Source organism: Phaethon aethereus (assembly GCF_964289735.1).
Source record: "Phaethon aethereus genome assembly, chromosome: 2".
NCBI classification, from domain to species: domain Eukaryota; kingdom Metazoa; phylum Chordata; class Aves; order Phaethontiformes; family Phaethontidae; genus Phaethon; species Phaethon aethereus.
The window spans coordinates 74,185,468-74,211,478 of NC_138582.1; the positions used below are offsets into that span (position 1 = coordinate 74,185,468).

Genomic DNA, 26,011 nt, shown 5'->3' on the forward strand with positions numbered 1-26,011 from the left:
GTACAGGCAGCCCCGCCTCGGCGGCGGTGGCAGCCAAGGCGGACGGGATGCTGGCCGGCTTTGGCCTACCCGCGCTTGCTGTCTTCCAGCCCGGGGGAGGCATGGCTGCCCGTGGGTGGCTGTGCCAGCAGCACCAGCAAGGCGTTAGAGAGATGCAGCCCACGAGCCGTGCAATAGGATGTGGGGAGGTATCGCTGTCACAGGACTTCTCACCCGTGGACAGCCAGACACCAGTGGCTGCTTGGCCAGCAAGATGACAGTGGGGTGCTGCTCGCCAGGAGAAGAGGAAGCCCGTGCAGCGCAACCAGCCCGGGGTGAAGACGTGCCCTTGGCAAGGGTGGGCAGGCTAACGAGAGAAGCAGACCCCATTTATCCAATTTAGCAGACCTTGCGTGCCCCACCGAGCGTGCGAGCCCCGCAGGGGTAGGCGCCTGCGTCCAGCAAGAGCCTGGCGCAGCAGCTAGCCCAAGGGCTCCTCTCTCTGCTAAGCTACCGTGGGCGCTTCTCTTTGCTCGTGAACGGCTCCCTCCATAAACACCTACCAGGCGCGTACACAGCGTTTGCAGCAGGTAGCCGACTAACTCCTGAGGTCACGTGGATCAGCGTTTAGAAACGGCAGCAACTCCTTTCACCTGTGTCTTTTGCCTGCCAGAGAGCTGAAACAAATCAGCTAGGCTGCTGCCTTAACTCACTGATTAACTTCAACAGAATCCGTATTTCTGTCATCTAACATATGCAGGCAAAAGTATTATTGTTAGTTAAATCAACCGGGATAGTTTGAAAAGTAGCCAAGGTTTGGGACATATGGTTACTTGTGTAGATCTGGGTTGGAAGGAGCGTAACTAATATATTTCTTTTGCAATGCAAGTGAATTGAAGTGATCTCTTCTCTTGTTTTGGCAAAACTTTCTAATTTTTGGCACCTGATTTTCACACCAGGTAAATATCAGCAAAAACTCACAATGTTTTCAGTTTTTATGAGTAATGGAATAAACACGTTCAAAAGAAGCGTTCACAACCAGAAGTCATTTTGCCATGAAGATTGTGTTTTTATGACAAAAAATGCACGTTCCAGACTGGAATTGGTTAGCAAAAAATCCTTATTCAAAGATCATACACTCATAGCCATATTCAAAACCTATTGAAATCAGCAGCTATATCTCAGTAAGGTTGAAATGACCTTTGAACAGGTTCCTTTTAAAAACAAAAGAAAACGACGGGGCCGTCACTGGTGAAGCTCCCCCTTCGTTAGCTCTATTAACAAGAATGACTGCAAAGACTTAATTTCTCTGCAGGCTCTTCTTCCTTGGCTTTTGCACGGAGCAAAATAAAAGTGACTGTGAATACTTACTCTACACCTTAAAAGTCCAAAAGAGACGAGTCACCAGATACTCCAAGTTGCACTGTAAGGGCTCCAGCAGCTCTGGAAGGATCAGAAATGCAATTGATTCTCACCCGCTGCTGTAAATTCATTGTTTCTCTCCTGTCAGTCACTGTCAGGAGCAGTGCAGAAGAATGGCTGAGAAGCAGGTGGCTCCACCTAAGAAATTGTGCAGGCTCATTTTTAAAGCAGCGAGGCAGTGAGCACTGCCACGTAAAGAACCCTTCTGCCTGCCCTAACGTCAGCAGCAGCAGCACCGACAGCGCGCCGCGCGTCCCCGCGGGTTGGCAGGCCGGTCGGGTGGGCAACGCCAGCTGCTGCTGGCGCTGGGACAGCCCGTTCCGCAGTTCCCGCAGTGCCGGCGCACGTTTCTCCCTCGGTAGCGAAGGTCTCCCGCGGGTGGGAAGCCGAGGAGAAACCTGGCGGCCGGGAAGAAATAAAAAGCATTAAGGAATATATTCTTCTTCGAACCATCAGCTGGGACCTACTTTGACGCTGGCTGGTACAGCCACGTGTAGGGTTGCCCAGTTCTCTTTAGCATGCATAAGCAACGAGGACTAATTGGTAGATGGAGCCGCGGGTGGTTTTGCTATTCTCGGTGGGACTCTCCCTTTTTCGCTTCCCGACATTGCCGGCAGCTATTCCCAGCTCTAGGTCGGGTGGGCCCGAGCAAAATGCCGCATATGCCTCCAACAGGTTTTCCAAGCAATAGTACTTTATTGTGTGTATATACGCACGTATGCATTATCTATGTATGCATTACTGTTAGACAGACCCTCTTTGCAGCTATGCCAAACACCTTTTCTCTGAAGAGAGTGCAGTGAATCAATTTCTGTTGTCGGTAGGATCCAGGGGGAAAAAAAAATATCTGTCTTCATGGATTCCAGTAAGTGAAATATCTGACATTCTGGAGACAAAAGCTAGTTTTCTCACATTTCTTCCATTTTGCGAATAAAGTAGTAGTGCATGCATATTCATGAGTATATGAAATTGATGGGGAATAATTATGCTATCCTGCGTAGCAGTAAAAATGGTTACATGCCACTTGCTTATAGCCTGAGAACCACTGTGGCAATAGTCACTCAAATGTTTAGAAAATAGATTCCTGAAGAAGAGAGTATACCTGAAGTTTCTGTGTGTCAGAACAGCCTCCCCCTTCAGAAGGTCTGCAAGCAGTGGACTCAATTGTCCATATATTTTTTTTACACTTTATATTTTACCTAGAATATACTATATATATTTTAGATAGTATATATAATTATATAATACATCTTACATACATATATAAAATATTTCCATTTTTTAAATAAAACATACAGTGAAGCAGGTAAATGATTGTTACACCTGTTTTGCCTCAGGACAGAAAGTCCCAAGCAGTTCTGCATTGCAGGCTAGTGCAGACAGTGTGTTGCGGGACACTCGTTGGTGTAACAAGGCTGCTGTCTTGCAGAGCTTCACAGTTATCCATGGGGAGAAGGGAAAGATTCAAAGAGCTGCTAACAAAGCTTCAGAGCAAAATCATGCCAAAATTTTTTCTTCATCTCACATGTATGTGAAAATTTTGAATTATTTTTAAGAAATAATTTCCCAAATAAATCTGAATTTTTGTCGGTTTGCTCTCTGTCTACATTTTAGTATAAAAGCAAACCACTTGGCTGAATGTCCTTGAAAAGCTATTTTTGGTATGTATAACTAACCACAACTTGCAAATCTTACGTATTAAAATGCAACTCAGCATTTCAAGTGTCGTTTAAATACCTTAAAGCATATAAACACTTCCAGGTTGCAAAATGCTCTCTGTGAAAGGCTAAAAATTTTGAACAGAGAGCCTTTGCTGTGAAATCAGCCTTGAAAAGAATGTCTATTGAACACCTGATAAAAGGGCACTCTGTTCAAAGACAGAAAGCCCAATTCACTGACAGACAAAGCAAAACTCTTGATACAACTGTGGCATCTCCCATTTGTTTACAGAGGACCAGGCTACTGCCAGATGTAATGGCTACAGACATAATTACTGCAAATTATGCACCACTGCAGGAAGATGGAATTTCTAGAGCACGCGTTGGTTGCTGGCCTCTGCTTCTCCAGGCGGCACCTGTTTGGGGAAACATTAAGTATCTATTAAACGTGCCCTTTATACTTTGCCATTTGCTTCCAAGTTTTCTTGTTAAAAATCAAAGGCAGCTGATACCTTCCACCTTGGAACAGGTATGAAATAGGTGGCAATTTTGAGACAAGGAAAGGGAAGAAAAGGAAAACACCTTTCTCAAACTTCATGTTTGTATCTACTAATAGTATTAGAAATGTTGTTTTGTGATACTTTTGGTGATAACTGTCTCCACACACACGCTTTCCTCAGACTGAGGAAGAGAATCTATAACTTCAATGACCAGAAGTCCCTAATATATACTATATGCCCCACCACTATAGATTTACATGTATAAGCACTTCCTTACATAAATCTTCTTTCCTAAGTAAAAATCATAGAATCAATCATAGAATCATAGAATAGTTCAAAGGGACCTTTAAGAGTCATCCAGTCCAATTCCCCTACAATGAGCAGGGACAGCTTCAACCAGACCAGGTTGCTCAGAGCCCCATCCAACACGACCTTAACACTTACAGGGATGGGGCAGCTACCACCTCTCTGGGCAACCTGGGCCAGGGTTTCACCACCCTCATCATAAAAAATTTCTTCCTCATATCTAGTCTAAATCTACCCACTTTTAGTTTAAAACCATTACCTTTTCTCCTATTGCAACAGACCCTGTTAAAAAGTCTGTCCCCATCTTTCTTAGAAGCCCCCTTTAAGTACTGGCAGGCTGCAATAAGGTCTCCCTGGAGCCTTCGCTTCTCCAGGCTGCACAACCCCAACTCTCTCAGCCTGTCCTCAGAGGAGAGGTGTTCCATCCTTCTGAGCATTTTGGTGGCCTTCCTCTGGACCCTCTCCAACAGGTCCATGTCTTTCCTGTGCTGAGGGCTCAGAGCTGGACGCAGGACTCCAGGTGGGGTCTCCCCAGAGCAGAGTAGAGGGGCAGAGTCACCTCCCTCAACCTGCTGGCCACACTGCTTTGGATGCAGCCCAGGATACGGTTGGCCTTCAGGGCTGCGAGCGCACATTGCCGGCTCATGTCCAGCTTTTCATCCACCAGTACCCCCATGTCCTTATCATCAGCAGGGCTGCTCTCAAACCCTTCATCCCCCAGCCTGTATTGATACTGGGGGTTGCCCCAACCCAGGTGCAGGACCCTGTACTTGGCCTTGTTGAACCTCATGAGGTTCACAAGGGCCCATTCCTCGAGCTTGTCCAGGTCCCTCTGGATAGCGTCCTGTCCCTCAGGCGTGTCAACTGCACCACTCAGCTTGGTGTCATCTGCAAACTCACTGAGCATGCACTCGATCTCTCTGTCTATGTCACTGATGAAGATATTAAAGAGTACTAGTCCCAACATGGATCCCTGAGGGACACCGCTCATCACTGATCTCCATCTGGACATTGAGATGTCATAAAAATATTTCAGCACAGGTATGAAAATAATGTAGAATCCCAATAATACTTTTAATCAAATAGCGGTAGGATTCAAACCCTGCTGTGTTTGCTTACTGCAAAAAATTACCTTATTTTTGTGGAGAGACAAATAAGACATATTACTGCATAACTTGCTTGCTTTCAATATACATCTTATGGACTGAGAGTGCACTTATTTAATTGGTTATGGAACAAACCTTTGCAAACTGTAACATTTCTAACAGTACCCAAAGCAGAAGGTATGGGGTTTTGCTGTTTCTTTTTTTGTATTTTTCCTATAGCAGGTATTTGGCCTATGAAAATAGGGCAGGACAAGAAAGCAGGCTTGTGAGCCTTCTTCCAGATTCAAGAGATCGGATCTATTATTGTCATTTCAGCACAGGCAGAATATCCAATTACGCTCACAAAACGCAGATATGCAATCCTTGCCCCAGGAGAAATACGCTCCAATGCCCTGATCCGACTCACGGATGGGGGCAATTCTATCCTTGCAGGTGATGTTATTGAAATCAGGGAAACCTCTCCTGATGCAGTTCCTAGCAGCTGGAGATGTGCTTTTTGGATTTGGGCCCTTTGATAGTATTTGAAACACGTTGGGATGCATTTACTCATGGTGGGTAACACATCACTCTGCGTGGGCTCCCACTGACTTCAAGGAGCCTGCTGGCAGCGCAAGGACCCATTCAGCAGTCAAAACCTGGCCTCAGGCTCGAGGTGTATTATCACCGCAAAAATTCGTTTTGAGCTGTGTTTGGGGAAAGCCCTGTGCACCTCTGTGGGTGGCAGCCATCAGTGCATTTGGTGCTGCTTCCAAGCTATTCTTGATGCAGGAGGGAGGGAAATCAGCATCAACTCTTATTCTGAGGCTGTCATCAACCTGAAAATCATCAGGAGCAGCAGCAGCGCATTTCTCACAGGTCACTGTGTGCACCACTCCCATCCCTTAAAGCTGCAGACTTTTGGATCCTGATCAGTGTGCTGCCCTGCCCCACTTATGAGCTTTGGTGAAGTTATTCCTCTGCTTTGAGCGCATTCCGGGCTCTGGAGTGAGATGCCAGGGACAGCGGGCTGAAGCTTCTAGCACAAATAAGATCCTCCCAGTTAAATTTAAGGGAAACTCCACAATACTTTATAGATTTTTTTTTTCTTCTCAGTACTTAATTTCACTTCACTCTAGAAGGATAACGAAACAATAGTATTGCCTGTCCCATTTACCAGGATGTCATTCTGAGGCAGTGACTGCCTGCCTTTAAAAGGACATGGGCTCCCCTCGACCATTTTGTCTGAAGGGGGTATGTACACAGAAGCAGGTAAGAATTTATGTACAAATTTTCAGTGAAATACTAGTGTTTATATGGCTGGCTCACTGTAAAACTCCAAAGAGAAAACATCGATGCTGTACTCACAAATGCAGGGACTTCGTCCTACTGAGATATTAGTCAACTTTTGTCAGAGTATGGAGAAGTATTTTTCACGTCAAACACTTTCATACTGAAACCACATGGTTGTTCAAAACAAACATAATAGAAAACAACCAAAATCCTTCTTCTGGGGAGGGAGGAGAAGAAAAAGAGGATGAGAGTAAGAGCCTCTTATTCCACCGTACTCATCTTGGTGAGGAATAAAAGAGTCCGGTCCCATACTTAAGACCGAGGTATAAATAGTTGTCACTTTTTGGCCTCCAGCAAAACAGACCATATGTCTACACTGCAGCCACCACAAGTCACCTGAGCAAACCTGAGTTAGGCTTCAACTTGCTGGCTGGATACTGCTCCCAGGCCTGCCTTGGCAGCAGGGAGCTCGGTGCAGATTTACCTCTCCTTGGGCAGCATCGCTGCCGTGCCTATGGTCCAAGCTGCGCCTAAGCCCGCTCGTAGCTTTGTCTCTCTGACCCTAAGCAAGGTGAAGAAACAGTGCAAACAGCAAAAATGGGGGAAAAGAAACAGTGAAAACAATAAAAATCAATATTCTCCAGAACAAGGGCAGTCATGGCAGTTGCTCTGGGCTAACAGGTGAGCCACAGTGTGGGGCTCTGACTCCCTTTGCTTCTCAAGGACATCCGTCAGTGAAGTCCAGTCAGGCTTCCCTGCTTCGTTTCTCCTTTCCAGGCATGGCAGAGCTGGCTGCCCTGCATGCTTCCCTCCTGCTGGCGCAGTGCAAATCAGATGAAAGCTGAGAGAGAGGGGAAAGATAGCGATGGCAGAGAGGAACTCATGAGGGAGGGGAAAACAGAGCAAGGTCTTGGATGACACACACTGGGGTTTCAGCAATCAACGGTAAGTGTGGCCACTGGTTACTACTCTTTCATTCTTTCATTTGCAGTGTCTGAGGTGTAGGAGGCCACAGACCTCAACATACATGAGCAAACAGCAGTGTCTGAAGGCTGAACCACACCGCTTTCATAGAATCACAGAATCATAGAATAGTTGGAGTTGGAAAGGAGCTTTAAAGGTCATCTAGTCCAACCCCCCTGCAATGAGCAGGGACATCTTCAACTGGATCAGGTTGCTCAGAGCCCCATCCAATCTGACCTTGAAGGTTTCCAGGGATGGGGCAGCTACCACCTCTCTGGGCAACCCGTGCCAATGTTTCACTACCCTCATTGTCAAAAATTTCTTCCTTATATCTAGTCTAAATCTGCCCTCTTTTAGTTTAAAACCGTTACCCCTTGTCCTACCACAACAGGCCCTGCTAAAAAGTCTGTCCCCATCTTTCTTAGAAGCCCCCTTTACGTACTGGCAGGCTGCAATAAGGTCTCCCCAGAGCCTTCTCTTCTCCAGGCTGAACCACCCCAACCCTCTCAGTCTTTCTTCATAGCTGCTTCACAGCTATAGCACAGTATCCCTCTGTATTTCATCCCACGGGAAGGGTCCTTTCATTAGCCCCCCCCAGAAGATACCAATGGCAGAATAGCCTATCCTCACTTTTGCTCCCCCTCCATCACTTACACCCAACTACACACACTCTTGTCCATCAACTCTGGTAGAGTCCATGCCCCGTTTCTCTTGTTTACCAGACAAAGGAAAGTCTCAGTGGACTAAGCAAGTCATTTTGTCGCCCTTTGGCATTTTATCAAACATCAGCATTTAACATCGCAGGTAAGTGGCACACCTGATGGTCCTGCCACAGGTGGCTGTGGCTGCAGCTCTTGTGCATGCTCGGCTGCACGCCGGGTGCCTGGGACCCAGCCAGTCCGGTCCACGGGACAAAGTAAACACAGCAGAGCATTTCACAGCTATGCGATACGCAGGTACAGGCACAACCAGATTCATATTAGGGTTATTCCAACACAGAATTATGGTGCAGTTTGTTACAACAGTCAAAGCCAAATGAGACCCACGTTCCTCCTTCATTCGCATGGCATACTGACTTCCTGGCTTTGGTGTAGGTATAAGTACTAAGGGGTGATCAGGTGCAGTTTAGGTCCTCCACGACACTTTTTTCTTCACGCACACACTCAAGTCAGGAAAGTAAACACAGAAAGAACTCCAGAAGAAAATTTGAGTATTATGTTTCTGTAAAAGAATTTCCAGAAAGTAACAGGTGACTAATACTACTGATGCAACACGAACATAATAGGTGAATTTCAGCAGTAAATCACAATCATGATACCTATGCCTTAGGGTATTAAGACATGATGTAAACTTGAGAGCTTTAGAGACCTCTGATGTGTGTTCCATTACAGGGATCTGAAAGCAGTGCCTCATTAAAACAAGGGGGAAAAATGAAATAACACTTGAGTCTTTAAAAAGCTGTTGCATTCTCCCACTAAAAAAGATATGTTCTTATCGGATTTCTGATGTAATCATGAGCCTGCAGCATGAGATCTTGACAGCATGCTACTGTGCTAAAATCCATACTGAAAAGATTCTGCAGTCTTTTTTTTTTTCATTATTTTTAAGCAGAGATTCAAACAAAGGACAAAATTACTGGGGGTGGCCACAGCCAAGCTGAAATGACACACTTCTTTCTAGGACAACAGTCCAAATGGTTCCAACTGGATACAAGGAAAAACAAATCGCCATGAGGAAAATTAGGCATTGGAGCAGGTTGCCCAGGGTTGTTGTGCAATCTCCATCCTTGGAGGTTTTCATGACACAACTAGATAAAAGTCTGAGCAATGCAGTCTGATGTCAGAGCTGACGCTGCTTTGAGCAGGAGGTGGGACTAGAGGTGTCCTGAGGTGTCTTTTGACCTAAATGTTTTATGTTTATCTGAGTAGCAGGTGATGATCCTGCTTTGTGGTGATTTATTTTTTTTAACATGTAGAAAAGTGTTTTCCTTTCTTATTGGGAAAAATGAAACCTTTGAACATTTACATGAAAATGGAAGGTGTAGGAGCGTCAGCTGCATCCATCTGAGCCTTCTGGCTAGGGTGGTGGCTCAAAAGGTGGGAGACACAGCTTCAGGTCTCTGCTGCATGACTCAGAGTAGAAGTTTGCACCCTGCATCACTCCAGATGAGTTGCAAACAGCACACCATTTGGATCAGTGTTTGCATCACCTTGCTAACCATCCTTGATGTGTTTGTGGTCACCATTATGGTTTTGGCTGAGCGAGGCAGCACGGTTTGGGGATTAAGTCCTGAGCCACCCCCGGATCCAGCAGCGGTCAAAGGTGGTAGAGTGCCTGCTGGGCCTTGGCCCAGCCTCAGAGGCTGCTGCAACTTGTTTGTGGCCCCATTTTGTTCCCAGGGCAGCTGCCTGAGTCTCCACAATAGCCTGAGCAAGGTCACATTGCTGATTTCCTCCTTCTCCTTGGCACATAGCTGGCATGGCTCAGCTCTAGAAAGCAAGGATGGGATAACAGGAGACATCAGCACCCAGACCAGTTTCCTTTGTCACCTTAGAGCCAGCACACAGAGGCTGCAAGGGAGCCCTAAGGGGGGAGCAGTGTTTTCAGCACCTCTCTGAGAGCCCATTCAGTGTCTTCAGAGGCTGGCTGTGTCGCACAGAGCAATGAGCTTCCGACGGCTAATCCTGCCCCGAAAACTGTCTCCTCCTGCAGCCTCCAGCACAGCATTTCACCTCTCTGTTGCAATTTTTTCATCTGTAAAATTGGGATAATGACATTTTACTAACTTGCAGGACCGCTGTGAACTTTAATTAAGGCAGGGTTTGCAAAATGCTTTAATGAGGGAAAGCACTAAGAACGAGTGGATTATTTGGTTAAGCTGGCTGACGTGGTGATGCCAGACTTGCCCGAATAACTCAGGATCTGTATGTACACACTACAGATTGTTATTCTGTACACCTTCAAAGATAACCACTGCAGGACTTGGGTCTTGGGCAGCGAGGATTCAGTTTGGGAGTGCCCCTTCCTAAGCGTACTGGTGCGCAACACTTACATTCACTGCCCACCTCGTTTTCCTTTATTTTGCAGACAGCAAACAACTTCAGTTTAGCAAGACCCACCTTAAAATGAGGTACAAAGCCAGATGGTGGGATAGTCTGCAATACCAAGGACTGAATGCAGAATGTCCTTTCTGATCCCCTGTTTCTAGGTATAGGGAAAGCTGCAGGTAGATATGCATTAAAGGCAGGAAACCGAAAAATTTCTGTACTGCAATAGTAGGTATCACAAAGCATTGCATCCAGACGTCTTTTACTTAGCCGGTTACATTTTGTGAAGGGGCTGCAGGGCTCTGTTTGGCAGCCACAAACCCTCCTCTGCCTTGGGCTGTAACTCGCATAAGGTGGCCGAGGCAGAGTTTCTCGCCGGGAAGCAAGCAGTGTCTCCAGAGTGAGCTGCAGTGAGATGGAAGGGATTGCCCGGACTGCTATCTCCGACTCTTCACATGCGCTCAGACTTCATGTCACTGTTTTCCCTACGCTGGGAAGCCAGCCAGCAAGGCTTTGGGCAGCAGCGGACTCAGCAATGGAGCAACTATAGCATAAATCTATTCAAATACAGTATCTCGCAGGTTTAAGTCTACCCAGACACTGCCTTTCATTTTGCACCTTACAGCAGGCAGTGGGTGATAACTCTGTCATCCTCACATCTTTCTTCCAGTTCCTTTTATACTTTTTGGGCCGGGAAAGAATTTACTGCTGTTAGCTGCACTGAACAACTGAGTAAGTGGACGAAGAAAGGCATCCCCACGAGGGGTGCGACTGGGACTGGTTCTTCCGATCCGACAGCCAACGGTAATTCAGGCTCAAGCTGTGACTCTGGTCCTCCAAACCACCGCAGGCAGTCACAGGGACACTGTGGGGACAATGTGCCTCCCTGTGGGGACCCTTCACAGTCCGTCTTCTACACCCAGAGAGGCGCAGGTGCCACGGCAGCCTTGCCCGGGGACAGCGGCCCTGCCCCGCTCGCTCCCTGCTCGCCCGCTGCCCGCTTGCGTCCCCCGGCAGCACGAGAAAGGACCGGTCCCTCCAGCTGATTCATCTGGAGCAGTGGTGAGGCCTGGGACTCCATATTCTTCTCTGAGGAAGATTTAATCAGTCTGGCTCTTAACACCACCCCGTTGCTCTTTGATCAAGGATTATTTAAGCTAGTATGGAAATACTGTGCTCAGACTTCGGCTACGGCTGGTATTCACAGAAACAATACTCTCTAGCTGAGCAAAGAACGCCGAGCTGTTTGTTTTAGACAGAATTCCACATATTCACTTTATGTTACTTTCACACTGCTGGTCAGGAACAATGATACTTGTCCAGGGCTAAAAATAATGACTGGGAATCATAGTTTGGTGACATTTCCAGCAAGCTTCTATCGTGCAAATAAGTTTGCAGCATTTCCAATTCCTAGGCATTTCTTTAGGAATCAGACATCCGACTGGCTCTGGGGTTTTGTATTCTGACAAGTGCCAGACTTCCTCCCTGTGTTTCCATTCTTTAAATTTTAACCATGTTTGCAAAATGTCAGACATCTAAATCAGTTTTCCTTTTGTCAGATATGAAAAATTATTGTCTGGAAAGATCAGCAGCCACTAATCTAGCTAAATCCATGCTGTTTGTTTGCTGGTTCTGCCACAAACACCTTGGCTCCCAGGTATTCTCAAGGTTAAGCATTAGCGCAATACCTTAATTTTTAGGCAAGATTGTTCAGAGCAGCAGATACAGAGTCAGAGCAATGACCGCAGACCAAGACTAATGATTTTAAATGTTTGGTGTTGCTGCTCAGTTTGGATACTTGACAAGGTATACACGCACACGCTTTTTCAAAGGAGAAATGCTTCACATAGCCTGAAAAATCAAGCTGCTGAAGTGAGCTACAAGTCAGGCATAACAAATGAGTAGATGCTATTGATAATCACGGACATGGAGCAAAGTTCCTATCAAATTCTTTTTTTTTTAAAGCGCTCCTGAAAAACACCCTACTCCTTTTTTTCATTTCTTTGATTTTAATGAAGGTTTCAGAAAGATGTTTCCAAGGTATAGGAAGAATAAGAGAACTCCAATTGCTGCCCCACTTAACAGAGAGTATTTGCACTTGCTGGGATTCGTCATGCATTTGAAAACTATTGTGTGGCAAATCCAGTAATCCAAATTATCGCTTGCTAATCCAATTAGGCATTTTAATTAAACTGTGCAAAGTTCAGCGCCACTGTGAGTTCTTATATCTGGGTTTTGGTTCATTTTGTATTTATAATTCTTAGGTGTCATCAGATGACATCTCTAGCTCGGAAGAACGAAGCTGCCCACATATTGGTGTACCGAGCGGGTAGCTCTTGAATGTTTCCCTCACTTTTACCTGAACAGCCAAGCCAGACAAAATTGCAGATCCTATCATTAGCAAAGGCATCCAGTCCACTGCTCTGCTCCTGGCTGTATATTTACTTCTGTTTCCTTGTGACCTTCAGCTAACCTTCAAATTTGGCCAGAATACTCTTACGGGATCTGAGCTCAAACTGATGTGAAAATTTTGTTACAAAAACTAGCAAAGCCCAGGAATAGACTGAGGGAGGAGGTGCACATGAACTCTGTTAATTCCACCTAAATGAAGCAAACTGAAGTATACCTAAGCTGTAGTCGCTTTGTACTTCCCGGAAGAGCCCTACTATTCAAGCATATCCTTCACAACATGTCTTGCTACATCGATTCTTGTGTTTGTTGGGGAGAAGAAAGAGGAGGAGAATGATAACTCCTCTACGGCCACACATGGGAACCCTTTCCTTCATACAGGAGACAGAGCAACCCGCACCATACCCTCCTCTTCCTAAGGGGAGCTGGAGGGAGGCAGAGAACCGACCTTCCCAGGCAGAGAGGTCTGATGAGCTGATACAGCCTGGGGTGCTGCTTGCAGGGTTAGCACGAGCCTCGAGCTAGCAACCAACTTCACTAAAGGCTCCAAGAGTGTAACCGTTCTTTTTCCCTATGCACAAATAATGCTGTTTCTGAAACAATTAAAAGTGCTTGCCCCTGCTGCGAGGCAAGCAGTATGACCATGACTCCTCCCTCCTCCTCTGCTTGTAGATGGGATATCAGACCTTGCCCACCTCTGGGTGGATGGAAGCAATAGCAATACAGCTCCCTACAGACAGAGAGGGTGGGACAGGCACTCGTCTCTCCTGACGCTTCCAGGGATGGAGACTAGTGTAGCTTTAACTCTCTTCCGTGCTGCTACAACACCATGTGGACATGGACATGCTGGAGAACAGAAAAGCAGCCATATATTTCTCTAGTTTTATTCTTGATTCTTTGGAGGTTTACTTTTTTCTTTGCCATGTTCATGTTGTCAGATTAATGTATTTTTTAAATTATTTCAAATAGTATTTGATTTTTTAAATTTTGAATTCTTTTTAATTTCTTTCATATTGAATTATCTTATACCTCCCAACGTCTCCTCCAAATCTCTCTGTGTCAAGAAGACTAGAATGGGCTTGTTAGACAGCCCTGCCACTTGATGGGTGGGGAGCCAGGTTTCATGATGGCAGTGGGGTTCTCACCAGCTGCTGATGGAGATTTTAAAATTATACATTAGCTCATAGCCGAGAGCTATAATTGCACTATTAACCAAGCCTGCCTAAAGGAGGCAGTAGAAAGACTCAAGCTGAAGAGCCAAATACACTCCCTTGTCCTTGTCAGTATGACCATCATCACTGAGGATGCACTTTACCTGCGACTGGACTTCAAGGCCATCCGCACCAGACACCAGCAGCTTGGCTACCCATCTGTAACGATGCAGTCCTGCTGTGGAAACCTCAGTGCTGGTGTCCCACAGGTTGCAGTGTCTGTTCAATCGGTGGTTTCACTCAGTAGTAAGGTTATTTATGATCCAGACCGTGGCTACCTCCCCGCTCACCCTTTCCCCCGCCAGCCGCAGAAGCGGCCGGGGAGCTCTTCTCGTCCCTCCTGACACTTGCTCTGTATCTCAGAGCAGGAGATACTATCCCTGGAGGGCTCGCAGCTCTCCCAGTTGGCTGGGCAGAGCTCCAGTTTGGGATCCAGTTTGGGATTGCTGCCACGTTTATCTTATCTGAGGAGGTTTTTTGCCTGAAGCCAGGCCTGAAGGGTTTCTGGTCCTCATGAGTGAGCGGGATTTTTTGGTCTGACTTTTTACAGGAGAAGGCTATATCGCTCTGGGTTCCCTTTCTTGTTTTTATGTAAACAAGTCTGTAGTCTGTGTAGATGTGCCTCCAGGCAGTTATAGGTACACTTTAAGGAACTCAGTAAATACCTCATCTACACATTTGATCTTGGAAAGTAGGGAGTTACTTCACCGTGCAAGACGGAGATGGCCCTTCTTAGGTAGGTAGATAAGAGGCAGTTTTCCAGAGAGCTACATGTCAGTTCTGGCTTATACCTGGCGATCTTCCTATCTGAGTTATCTGAAGCCTCTAAAGTAAGATCTTTCTGTTCAACATGCTCAAAAAAGTAAGTTTTCTTCCATATAAAGAACTTAATTTTTCATGATTAGGCCAGAGGAAGAATGAAATGCATGCTTCGTTTCAGCATTCAAGGGAAGGGCAACGCGTGAGAGGCCGCGGCACCGCATTTGGAGAGAGCACACAGCGACAGAGTGATTTGGGCACCAGATAAGGCTGTGCACAGTCCCATTTCTCCTGTTGCCCTTGGAAAACAAAATAAGATCACCTTTTCTTCCCTTGCCTAAGCAGGTCTTTCACAGACACTGACTGGCCAAGGGGGCCAGGGACACTAATCCAAAACACAATTTTCCGCTAAGTTGGTCCTTCAAAGAGCTTGTGCATCAACAAGTAAACACTCATCTCTCTCTCATTTTTTTTTTAACCTGAGAGGTGAGTCTTCTGCTCGGGAGCCCAGCCGCTCCTAATATTAGCTTGCACCATTATGCAAACAAAGCTCTGGTGTTCCCACACTCTGGGGAGGGACCCGATCCTGGCTTGCTACCACATCCAACAGCTGCCTACAGCCCGCGCTCTGACACCATTTTAGACTGGATCACTGTGATCAGCATTTGTCTCTACTTCAGCTCTGACTTGGGTTTTGGTGGCTTCTGTCATTCGATGTACTTGTTGCAGTGCTGTGTTTGGGATTCTCTCTGCTCCAGTTTTCAAATGCAGTAAAAGATTAATTGCTGAGAAGACACAACATCAGCTGCTAACAATTTAGAGAGATGGTGAAAGCAAGATTGTAATCGTAATGCTTTATCTCAAAGTCTACACGTAAACCTAATTCAGTAACTTTCTGTTTACCTTTTCTGGATAACTGTATAAACCTGCTCAGCAGTTTCAAAAGACACTGAAAAACCAGAAAATCCTGTTTTCTTCAGTTTTAATTTAATGTCCCAGCAAAGCCTGAGAAGACATTAGAGCTCCTGACAAAAAGCAAGCCGTCCATTTCTCCACATTCAAGACACATACCAGTAGCACACTGTAACTCTTTTTCTCTCAGGTCAAATAAAACATATTGGCTCAGTTCTCCATTAAATAGGATCCCAGCCTGAACACACTGGAAGTTGGACGTTATGGTGTTCCAGGTTCGTAGCCCCTAATGAGTGGCTTGATGGTCCTGGGATAAGTTTTGTACAAGTAGTAACCTGGCTGAGACAGTAGCACGGTGCTATACCCCTGTGGAGGAACAGATCTAGCAGAGTTGAGGTCTCCCTTTTCTTCCCACCTCTCTTCAAAAGGCCCCCTCATCTCCCCGGAGAGCAGGAGGGGAGCAGCCGGTACCCCTCACTGCCCGCCACAGGCCCTGCTTCAGTGAAGCAGCCAGAAATCTCTCCGGCGTATCACCAGTGCTCTGCACTGCTCCATGCAGCGCAACCTCCATGGACAAATGTTTACAGCCCAGTTCATTTTCCCACCTCATTTTCCTCATCTGTGATGGTGAGAATACTTAAATATCCAAGCAGAGAATACTTACGGTTGCCTGCCTGTTAGCACAACTTTTTTTACGCCTGTCTCCAAAACTGTAAACCAAATCAAACATCTGCTGTGCTTTCAACAGGGGAAGGGATTACAGGGAGGTACGACGACTAACATTTTCTATATTTCTGGCTTGGATTTTTTTTTTTTCTTAATTGCTAAGAGGTTTAGCACAATGATCTTACACACAATATAAAAGAACTTACATTTAAATAGGCTTACAATTATTTTCACTATATATTAATAATTTGGGTGACACATGCCTTACTCTTTCATGAGCTGCCAGGGTAAAAAAAAAATCCCATCCAGCCCAGCAAAATTCTCTCTGCATGGCTCCACACCAGTGAACAAGAAAGCAATGCTCCCTGAACCTCCAAGCTTCACCTACAGCCACCCAGTGACTTTGCCATGTCTGCAATCGGTCTCATCCATCAGGGTTTAAGACAGATGTTTTCTGCGCTGCAGCTGTTAGAAGAGTTCGTATGCTCAAACTTGTAAAGGAGCCAGGCCATGGAGTTTGAAATATATCTGCGCCTGGTCAACTGAGTTCAGGTGTGGCTGAAAGCATGCCAAGTATTTCGGAGAGAATACCTATGGGGATGATTGTTCTTATAAAAAATGAAGGTGTGTAAATGGATTTGTTCATTTCAGGCAGAATTCTCTTTCTCAGTCATGTTCGATTTTAGAGTGACTTAATTTTTAGACAGATTTCTTGTGAGCTGTAACTTGGACTACACTTAAGGGAAATTGAGGTAAAGAAGTAGTTCTTTCTGTCTCTTCAGCAACGTGTTACAATATTACCAAAGCTATCAAACTTTCTTAAGAAAATATCATTAAACTTTTTTGTATAATTAAGTATTGGTATACATATAAGGAGTACATATGACATTAATCATCCTTGTTTTTTTTAACTTGCCCTTATCAAGATACGGTACCCAGCACTTTGCTGTATGCCATTATGCAGCCATGCCTTCTGAGCAGTAGCAGTCCTTCATCAAATGCCTTTCGATGTTTGTTTTTTTAGAGAAAATGGGTCTTTCTGTATCACTGTCTGCCTTTTGAAAGATGAAAAAAAAAATTAATTTCTCTGCGTGCTTGAGACTCACCGCCTTTCCTCCTGATGAAATTCACAGGATACAAATTTCCTTCCAGTGATGTAAGAAGGATCTCATCTTTCTGCATGCTCCTGCCAGTCTACAACACTTTATTTTGGGGTTTAGGAAAGGGCTTCTGCAAATCTGCCAGAAGTTTTGCCCGGTGACTCCAACTGGTAAATTGCCATAAGCATGGGAAGATCTCAAAAGAAAGATGAGACCCTTTCTGCGAACAGAACCCTTTTCTACCCCACAGCAGCGTTCATGGCTCTTTCTGGGGTCTCAGCATCTCTCCGCCTTACACTGCCATCATCTGACAGAGGATCTAGAGAGAGTAAAAATACTTCTAAATAAAAATGCATTTATGTGATAAGAGAAAGGAAACAGCCTCAGAAGAGCATTAGAGCGTTCTGATGCCGTCATTGCAAGACGGATAGGACAGCGTGCAGAGCACAGTGTAGGGCAATAGGAACAGGAAAACGTTGGGCAAGAAGGAACCTCTGTTGACAGTATATGTACATACTGATATTTGATGGAGGAGGGGAAGGAGAGGAGTCAGAAAAGATTTCCTTCAGCTGGAGTTCTACATCTTATGAAACAAAAACCCCCCAAATTGGTAGGAAAACAGCATGTCAGAAAACTAAAGTGATCAAGTAGTTGTCAAGTCACTTACTCAACATCTTTAAAAAATTTATCCCCTCCGGGTCATATATCGCAAAGATATATGGCTCTCCAACCCTACCTTTTTTTTTTTTTTCCTGTAAAATAAACTTGTATTTATGTCTGACAATCAACCTTGGAAGCTAAAGTCCATATACACACAAGAGAGGACTGTACGTTTCCCTGTTGATATGCCAGACAACAGAAATGAAAAGCCATGCTGGGGGGTGAATCAGCAATTCAATCCTCCATCGATTTTCCTCTTTTGAACATCAATGCAGGTTCTACCTGTGTGGCAGATTCTTGTTCAGTGAGAAGTAAATGGTGTTATTTTATTTTATACTCAGGTTATCAGACAGATAAAGAGTACATTTTAGTTAATATATATTTTATATTGTAAAATGAGCTGTTTGCTCTCTACGAAAATGTAGTTTCTAAAAACCAAGAATTATAGAACATTTCTACTTCAAGAAGCAACTTCGTAATAATTCAACAGCTTGGTTCCACATCCTTCATGTTTCAGCAAAACCTGTGCTAGATAATGTAAGTTTACAAATTGGAAATAAAGATTGTATTGGTTTTGTAATGATTTTTTTAAACTATTTTCACTGATGGTTCAGTCCTTCAGTCCCGATTTTTCCTTCCTGTTTTCTTGTTAGTGGTAGACACAGGACAAATAAAATGACTCAGCAGCCATGTCAGTGGCTGCATCTTTTTCTTTTTTGTTGCTTTTCCTTTTTTGTTCCCTCAGAAATACTTACTTTCCTTGACTCAGCTCTTCATTTGTTGCCTAGTTTGCCTCCAACAAGTTCCTCCTCTTGTAAGTACAGCGCCCTGTCCTTCTTCTGTCCCTTGTTCTCTGACTGAAACAGTCCCAAAGATGAAGAGTCCCAGTCTGCACATGAGGAGAGGATCTCCTTTCTGCTGCCAGCTGAATGTCCTGGCAGTGGAGTAAAAGCTCTCGAGCATCTGACTTAAGCTTCTTTTAATTACCCAAATCCAATGTGATGTTTATTGATTATAACTTTCACCTTTGTGTTATTTCTAGGATGATTTTCAATACATGTTGAAGGTTTCCATCAGTTTTAAACAACAGGTTCATTGCCCCATCATACCTATATAAGGGTATCACTCAGCATTGCTGTGTCAAAGGGATCATTGTTGCAAAATTCAGATCTCACTAATCCCTGTAGGGCACAAGAAGCCATGGATATCTCTTTTCTTGTGGAGATATAATTAATGGACACATAATTTCTGTCAGAAAATATTTCAAGGAAACATTAGTGTTTCGGCATGTGATGTTTGTTTATAGGTAATATTCTGAGTGGTGTCTTCTAGGCTGCCCTAAGAATAAAATCAAATGAGTTCATCAGTGGAAAGATGCCTCGATTTTTCAGCTGAGCATCTGATATCTTTGCAATTTAACACAGCATTGAAAAATTTTTCTTTAATGTTTTAAACCTAATCATAGGTTTGAATATAAATAATTTCTATGAATTGAGGTCAGTACAAACCTGATAAAATCCTCACTAAAGGAAAGAACATCTGATTAAGTCCTATTGAACCTGTTTATTAGATGGTCGGGAGGCATTGCAAAGTGTTCACTCAGCAAGAAACATTTTTGTTCTGTAGATTTTCTAATGGAAAGGTTTTTGCTCTTACATCTTTATCAACAAACCACTCTGGATATACTGGAACAGCTCTTTGAGTGGACACACTTGTTCTGCAATGAGTTACTTTTTTATTTATTCTGACAGAAAAAAAGAAATTTTTTTCCCAGAATACAAGGATTAACATGAACAGCAATTGCTGCCAAAATTCATGCCTACTGTAACACTGGTATTATTCCAAATGGAGAAGTATTAAGTTTCTTTCCTAATGCAGTTCTTTTGTAAGACTTTGAGGAGATAGTTGATGTATTACACAGGCAAGCCCTGACTACCTACAATCGTGCGGTACCTTTTGCAGGAATACATCCACTAGCCCCAGCACCATGGCCATATGATTCGCATAATAACTTTCTGCCTATCCCAATTCCTATTTCCACTGCAATTGTGTAAGAGAGATTCTTAGTATTCTTCTCTGCTGCTAAACAGCTGCTGCATTTCAGTGTTGGTGAAATAGTTCTACATATAATTTTCCTTTTTTCTAATGAAAGTGCTTTGGGATCTCTGTAGCTGAAAGGTGGCATAGAAATGTAAATTATCCTTAGTCATGTAACTCGGAATTAATTTTGCATTTTATTCTTGATCAGTATCTGCATGTAAAGCAATCCTAAAAACCACTGACATTAGGCCTGTTCGTGTATGTGACACGCTTTTGGGGAAAATAAACAGATAGGAGTGCCAACTGCTGCATGAATGTTGCAATCCAAAGGGGATTTTCATGCTGAAAAGTATCACCTTTAATGAATTTTTTGGCAAAACAATTTAATTTCATTTATAGGTTTAGAAAACAAAGCCCAACAAGTTCATATCTGAAAGCCTGAGTAAATGTACGTCATTCATACCTTCTCAAGTTTCTTTTCCCCTCTAGTTTTATTAACGTAGACATTTGGGTTCACACCACTACTTGCTCTTTGAATCCTTTTAAGTAAGTTTCCTTTAGTAATGACTATAATAAAACATACCCCAGCAGAAGCTTGCAAAATATAAGCCTCTTTAAGTTACTCAGTAAAGGTAACATTTCTTCAAAACTGCAGAAAAAGAAACTCTAGCTGTAGGCAAATTAAATTTAGATCACTCCTTTGGAGATAGTGAAAGTCTGGCAGGCCGAGAGAAATCCATAAATGTGATTGCATCGACGGAAAGTAAAACAAGAAAGAGGTCTCCGAAGTCCAGGCAGCGCATGGACCCAGCACAGGAGAGGGCTCTTCACGGGGCTGTCAGTGGTTCGTTCCCCATCCCATCCCCATTAGGTGGCTGCCTCCATTACGACGCTTTCGAAAAGCAATCAGACAAGATTTGAACAAAACCAAAACTCTGAATGAAAGGGCAGGAATAAAGTGCTTACCACACTTTTATGTAGTTATTTAGCCATGAACAGCAATAGTGTCTCCAATGGCTACAGATCCCCCATCTTGCTGCTACTACACAAATGTCAGTAAGGATTTTGCTAAATCCTCTCCCATTTACACACTGCTTAGCATTATGGCAAAAGCACTGGCGAGGCTGGTTACTTGCAGGGATTGCTACTGGAACTGCGATATGGGTTTAGTGCAAACGCTTCACGAGGTCACCACCTTCCCTGTGGGGGAAACCCCAGGAGAGGCTGGAGTACTCTATGGGAGGTAGACGTCCCTGTGGAGGGATACTTTGATAAAGATTTAAAAGTAACGTCCTTAACTGCAGCACAGGACCCCAGCAGTTTCTGTTTGTGCCTCTCATTGGAAAGCAAAAGCAAGTAGCCGGCACTTTGAGGAGGGACTGCCGGATAGAGGTACCTGCAAACCTCACTTTAGGGCTTGCCCACCTGAAAATGAAGAGAGGATGTAGGTGGATGGAACGCAAAAGTTCAAACCCAAATGTAAATACTAGTTTAAATACCTCTCATCTTGCAATAAATGTATCACGGCATCTTCAGTACCTACAGTTGCTCAAGGCTCTTGTTTCAGGGCTAAAGATAGCTCTGCTGGTAACATGAGACAAAATAACGGTGGAATTGTTTTACTCCAAGAGAGGCTGGGTACTAAGGAACCAGCGGTATTTCCTCCCACCACCAGCTCCTTCTGGAAGATCCTGTACCATAAGCTATATCTCATATTGCTTAATATGAGATTTAATGGGACCTCAGCATCTCTATGGCTGTTCTGTAAGTACAGGACCGCCCCTCTGGCCTGTGTCGTGCCTGCAAATCAAGCAAACCTACATTTACGTATTTTAAAACATCAGACTTCCGTTTTCACAGCAGATGTTGAGAGAGACAAAGGGCTGAAGCCTCACAGCTGAGTGAAGAAGGCTTTTAGTGCCACAAAAGACTTGCTCAGGTTTCTGCCAGGCCGGTCCAGAGTGATGCCAGACCTCCCTTCCACTCCACTCTCCTTTGCACCAGAATTGCTGTAGCTCCCTCAAAAGACAACAGTATTTCTGCTGAATTTCCAACTGTTAAGATCATTTGTGTTGTTTATGGTATGCAAACAAGCTTTATGGGACTGTGATATTTTCAGTGTTAAAAGCAGTGAAAGAACCCCAAGGTACACTGCTCCATTCAGGATCTGAAAGAAAATTCATATTCTGCTCCTAATGCAATAAAAAAAAAAAATCAGGAAAAAAAGAAGGAGCATCTATAATAAGTGAACAGTAGCAGGCAAAGATTAGCACCTTTCCACTCTGTGAGTGGAAATAAAAGCTCTTTTACACAGCTATACAGCAGATGCATCCCTGCCAAAGATCATGCAGTTCAGTGACAGTCTCGGCTGATGACACACTTCAAGACCTGATCCAGTGCATGCAAGAAACACGGAAAAGCATGCAGAAGCAGCAGGCAGTTACCTAATACTATCAAGTCTCAATAAAAAATTACAAGCTGAGACATTTTGGCAGGCTTTCCGAATACCTAATAGGACAATGCTTGTGTAAACTGGCCTGGAAGCAAGGTTAAGGGAAATAAATCCACAGCAGGAAAAAAATTTTTAGAAGCAGCAAATTATTTCAGTTCAAAGCCCCTTAGATCACATCTGACCACGGGGTGACAGAATTAGTCCCGCTGATTGTTTCCACGAGACATGATTCACGTCCAGTATTTTATACACGGCAATTCAGCAAAAGTGCTCCCACCCGAGCCAGAACAAATATTGAACTTACTGGCAGAGCGACTGCGTGAGAGAGTACTTGCACCTATGGATTTGCTACAACTCTTACACCAAGCCGTGCTCCGGCCTCGCTTACGGCTGCAGAGGCGGACGGGAACGAAGCCCCAGCAAGGCCCCGGGGGGCTGCTTTTTCCACGGGACCACCTTCTCCTGTCCGTTTCCTTAAACCACCAGACCACAGTGACCAAGGCAAATGCGGGACCATTTCCACCCACCGGGCGGACGCCTTTGTGCGCCGCGGGAGTAGGCGGCCAGGTGCCCCCCCGCCCCCGCCTCCCCCACCCCCCGCCGGACCCGCCGCTTCGGCCTCCCCCAACACCGGCGCGACGCGTCCTTCTGCTTGCGCCCGGTCTCGTTTGTTCTCCATCCCCCCCTGCTTTTTGGTTTTTAATGTTTTTTAAGTCGCCATTAACTTCCCCCGTCCCCTCTCCCGCCCGACCCGAGGGATGGATGCGGCCAGCGGGGGGGAGGTTCCCGGCGACCGCAGGCCAGCGGCGGGGCGGCAGGCCCGGCCGGGGGAGGCCCCGCACCCCCGCAGGTGAGACCGGCAGCGGCCCCGCCCCGCCTCTGCTCCTCTCCCCTCCCCGGCCCGGGGGCGGGGGTCAGCCACCGCCCCAGCGGCCGGTGCGATCGACCTAACAGCCGCGGAGCGGGGGCAGTTGCTGGAGGAGCGGAGCGGCGCGGCTCGGTGCTTCCCGCCGCCGCGGGGGCCGCAGCCGGCGGGGAGCGGGGCTGAGGCGCAGGGAGCCGGCGGGCCGAGGGCGAGCGCTTCGGCCGCGTCGCCACCACAGGTGGCCACCCGCCTCAGCAGCTCCCCCTGCCCGCCGCTCGCTTCCCCCGCCTCGGCGGCAGCAGGAGGGGCCGCGGCGCGGCCCCGCCCCGCCGGTGGCGGGCGGCGCAGCGGAGGGCGGAGCGGGCGGCGGGGGCGGGCCGGCCGGCGCCCGGCGCGGGCTGGCTCCCGGCGGGCGGCGCTGCTGGGTTGCTCTGGGAGGTGCCGTGGGGCCGGGCGCGGAGCTGCGGGCTCGGGGGTGTGAGCGGCCGGGCAGGGCGCCCCCAGGATGCTGCGGTTCCTGCGCAGGACCTTTGGCCGGCGGTCGATGCAGCGGTACGGGCGAGGAGCCGGGCGCGGAGGGCTCGGCGGCGAGGGGGACGAGCGGGACGGGGGACTGCGAGGAGCCGCCGCCGCCTCGGGAGGCTTCCCTTCCTCGCCGCACCCCGGAGGGGTCGTACACAGCGCCGGAGCCCCCGTCCATATCCCAGCGGCCGGCGGCAGTAAGCCGGTGCTGCAGTGCCGTGTCCTCCTCCTGGACGGGACCGAAGTCAGCGTGGAGCTGCCGGTGAGTAACGTCCGTTTGCTTCCACTGCCCGCAAACGGCGCTCGCATTCGCCCTGTCCCCTCCTCCGCATCGTCCCCCCTTCCTGGTGACAGCACCCGGGAGTGCTCCCCCCTCCCACCCCCACCCCCTGCCTGCACAACACGAGCCCTGCTCCGGGCGAGCCTCGCTAGTTTCTTCCTCCCCTCCGCGGGCAACCGCGCCGCCGTCCCTGCCTGCGTGCACCTGCCGCTGCCAGGTGCGCGGCGTGCCTCCCCGCCATGACCGCCGCTCCGCTCGCCCCGCGCTGCCCGCCCGCTGCCTGCCGGCTGAAGCCGCCTGCGTCCCTCTTCCCTTTCCCCGGAGCGAGCCTGGAGGCGGGCACCTGCTCTCCTCTAACACACCCCACGCCCCCCGGCAGCCAAAAAACAGCCCCCTGCAGCAATGCCTGCAGCGGCGCCTCTCCCAGGAGGGGCCGTCCCTGTGTCTCCCCGGCTGCGGGGCGGGGGCTGCCCGCAGACCCCACCCGGCGGTGTGCCGAGGTCGGGGACATACGCACACGCGGAGCGGAGCCTCTGCGGGGGAGCGGTGCCTTTGGCCTCGCTGCCCTCCGGTGTGCAGCCGGCGAGGGCGGCCCCTAGCCCCGCGGGCAGCACCTGTGGCGCCGGCAGGGGGGAGCGGAGCGGGGTGAGGCCGGCCGTGAGGCGAGGCCGCGCTGCGGGGGTCTGCACCTCTTTATTTCTGGTTTTCTAACACCCCTCCGCCGGCAGGAGACGAGCGGGGCTGGTTGGAGGGTTGCGGCGGCCTCGATCGGGCGTGCTGGGCGCGAAGCCGCGCACAGTCGTCGTTGCCCTCCGCCTTGGGGGGGTGCCTGAGGCGCTACCCCCGTCCGGGGCAAGAGCCCGCCCCGGGGCGGGGGGCTCCCGGGTAACCCCAACGCTCGTTGGGGGCGGTTGGCCGGTAGCGCCTCAGGCGGCGGCAGGCCCCCGAGTGCCGGGGCTGGAGTTGCCCCCCTCCTGCCGCCGCGCCAGAGGGGTGAGGCGGGCGGGAGGCGGCCGGCGGAGCCGTGGAGGTGTGTGTTTGCCTACGCGGTGCAATTGGGCCGCGTCTGTAGGTGTTTCGGCATCCCCAGAGCCCGTTGTGTGTCCGTCTGTCGCTCTGAAAGGAAGTTGCACGGTGTATCTTACTAATTTACAGAGTGTGCAAAACATTCTCGTCTTGCAAACACAAGCTGCTAAATACTCGACACCCGTCCTTTTCTGATGACCCTTTCACCTCCCTCTTGAAACCCAAGTTTCCCGTGAAATAGTACGTTATAGGAAGGTTATCATACTTGAAAAACGTTTAATCTTCTTTCCCTTTCAACCCAAATAATCACCAGCCATTAAGGTTGGTCTCCAAAAGCAGGTGGGGGAACTTGCTAATAATGAGTGCAACAACCTGCTAAATTGCACACTGCTTTAATCTCCAGTAGTGTGAGAGTGGTTTTTTTCAGAGTACCTTTTGAATCTTGTTAGGTGCCTTTCACATTAATAATTATCTGCATATATTGGCATCATTTCACTAAAACATGGAATTTGGCAAGCCTATGGTTTCTGCTTAAAAGAAACTGAAGAGATGGAGTAAGACTCTTACAAGTGAATATGGAAGCTTGTGAATAGAGCCACCTAGAGATACTCGCTGCAGAATTATCGGGCCTCCCTTGCCTTACAGACTAGATCATGCATTTCCAGATTTTGGAAATGCTAATATATTTCCTCACATCTCCTTCACAACTTGCTGCAGCCCTTCTAACATCTCGGCACAAATTTTTTCTGAAGAAGATGACTTGATTATCAGTGTGCTAAGGATTTACTTACAGAGGTCTATGTTGATAAGCTCAGTTAAATATTTTGCTTAAATTTATACTCCCTCTGGTTCAGCTTTT

General features: G+C 47.1%; 1 protein-coding gene across 1 annotated transcript in view; it reads left to right on the plus strand.

Moving 5' to 3' along the window:
- Positions 1-23,732: 23,732 nt before the first annotated feature.
- The window catches only part of EPB41L4B (erythrocyte membrane protein band 4.1 like 4B), a gene marked incomplete at its 3' end in the record, with an annotated part of 93,067 nt that continues 90,788 nt past the window's right edge, over positions 23,733-26,011 (plus strand). Inside the window, exon 1 of the mRNA XM_081996265.1 lies at positions 23,733-24,108. Coding sequence (XP_081852391.1) covers positions 23,830-24,108 — 279 coding nt within the window. The 5' untranslated portion in view covers positions 23,733-23,829. The remainder of the gene's footprint in view (positions 24,109-26,011) is intronic.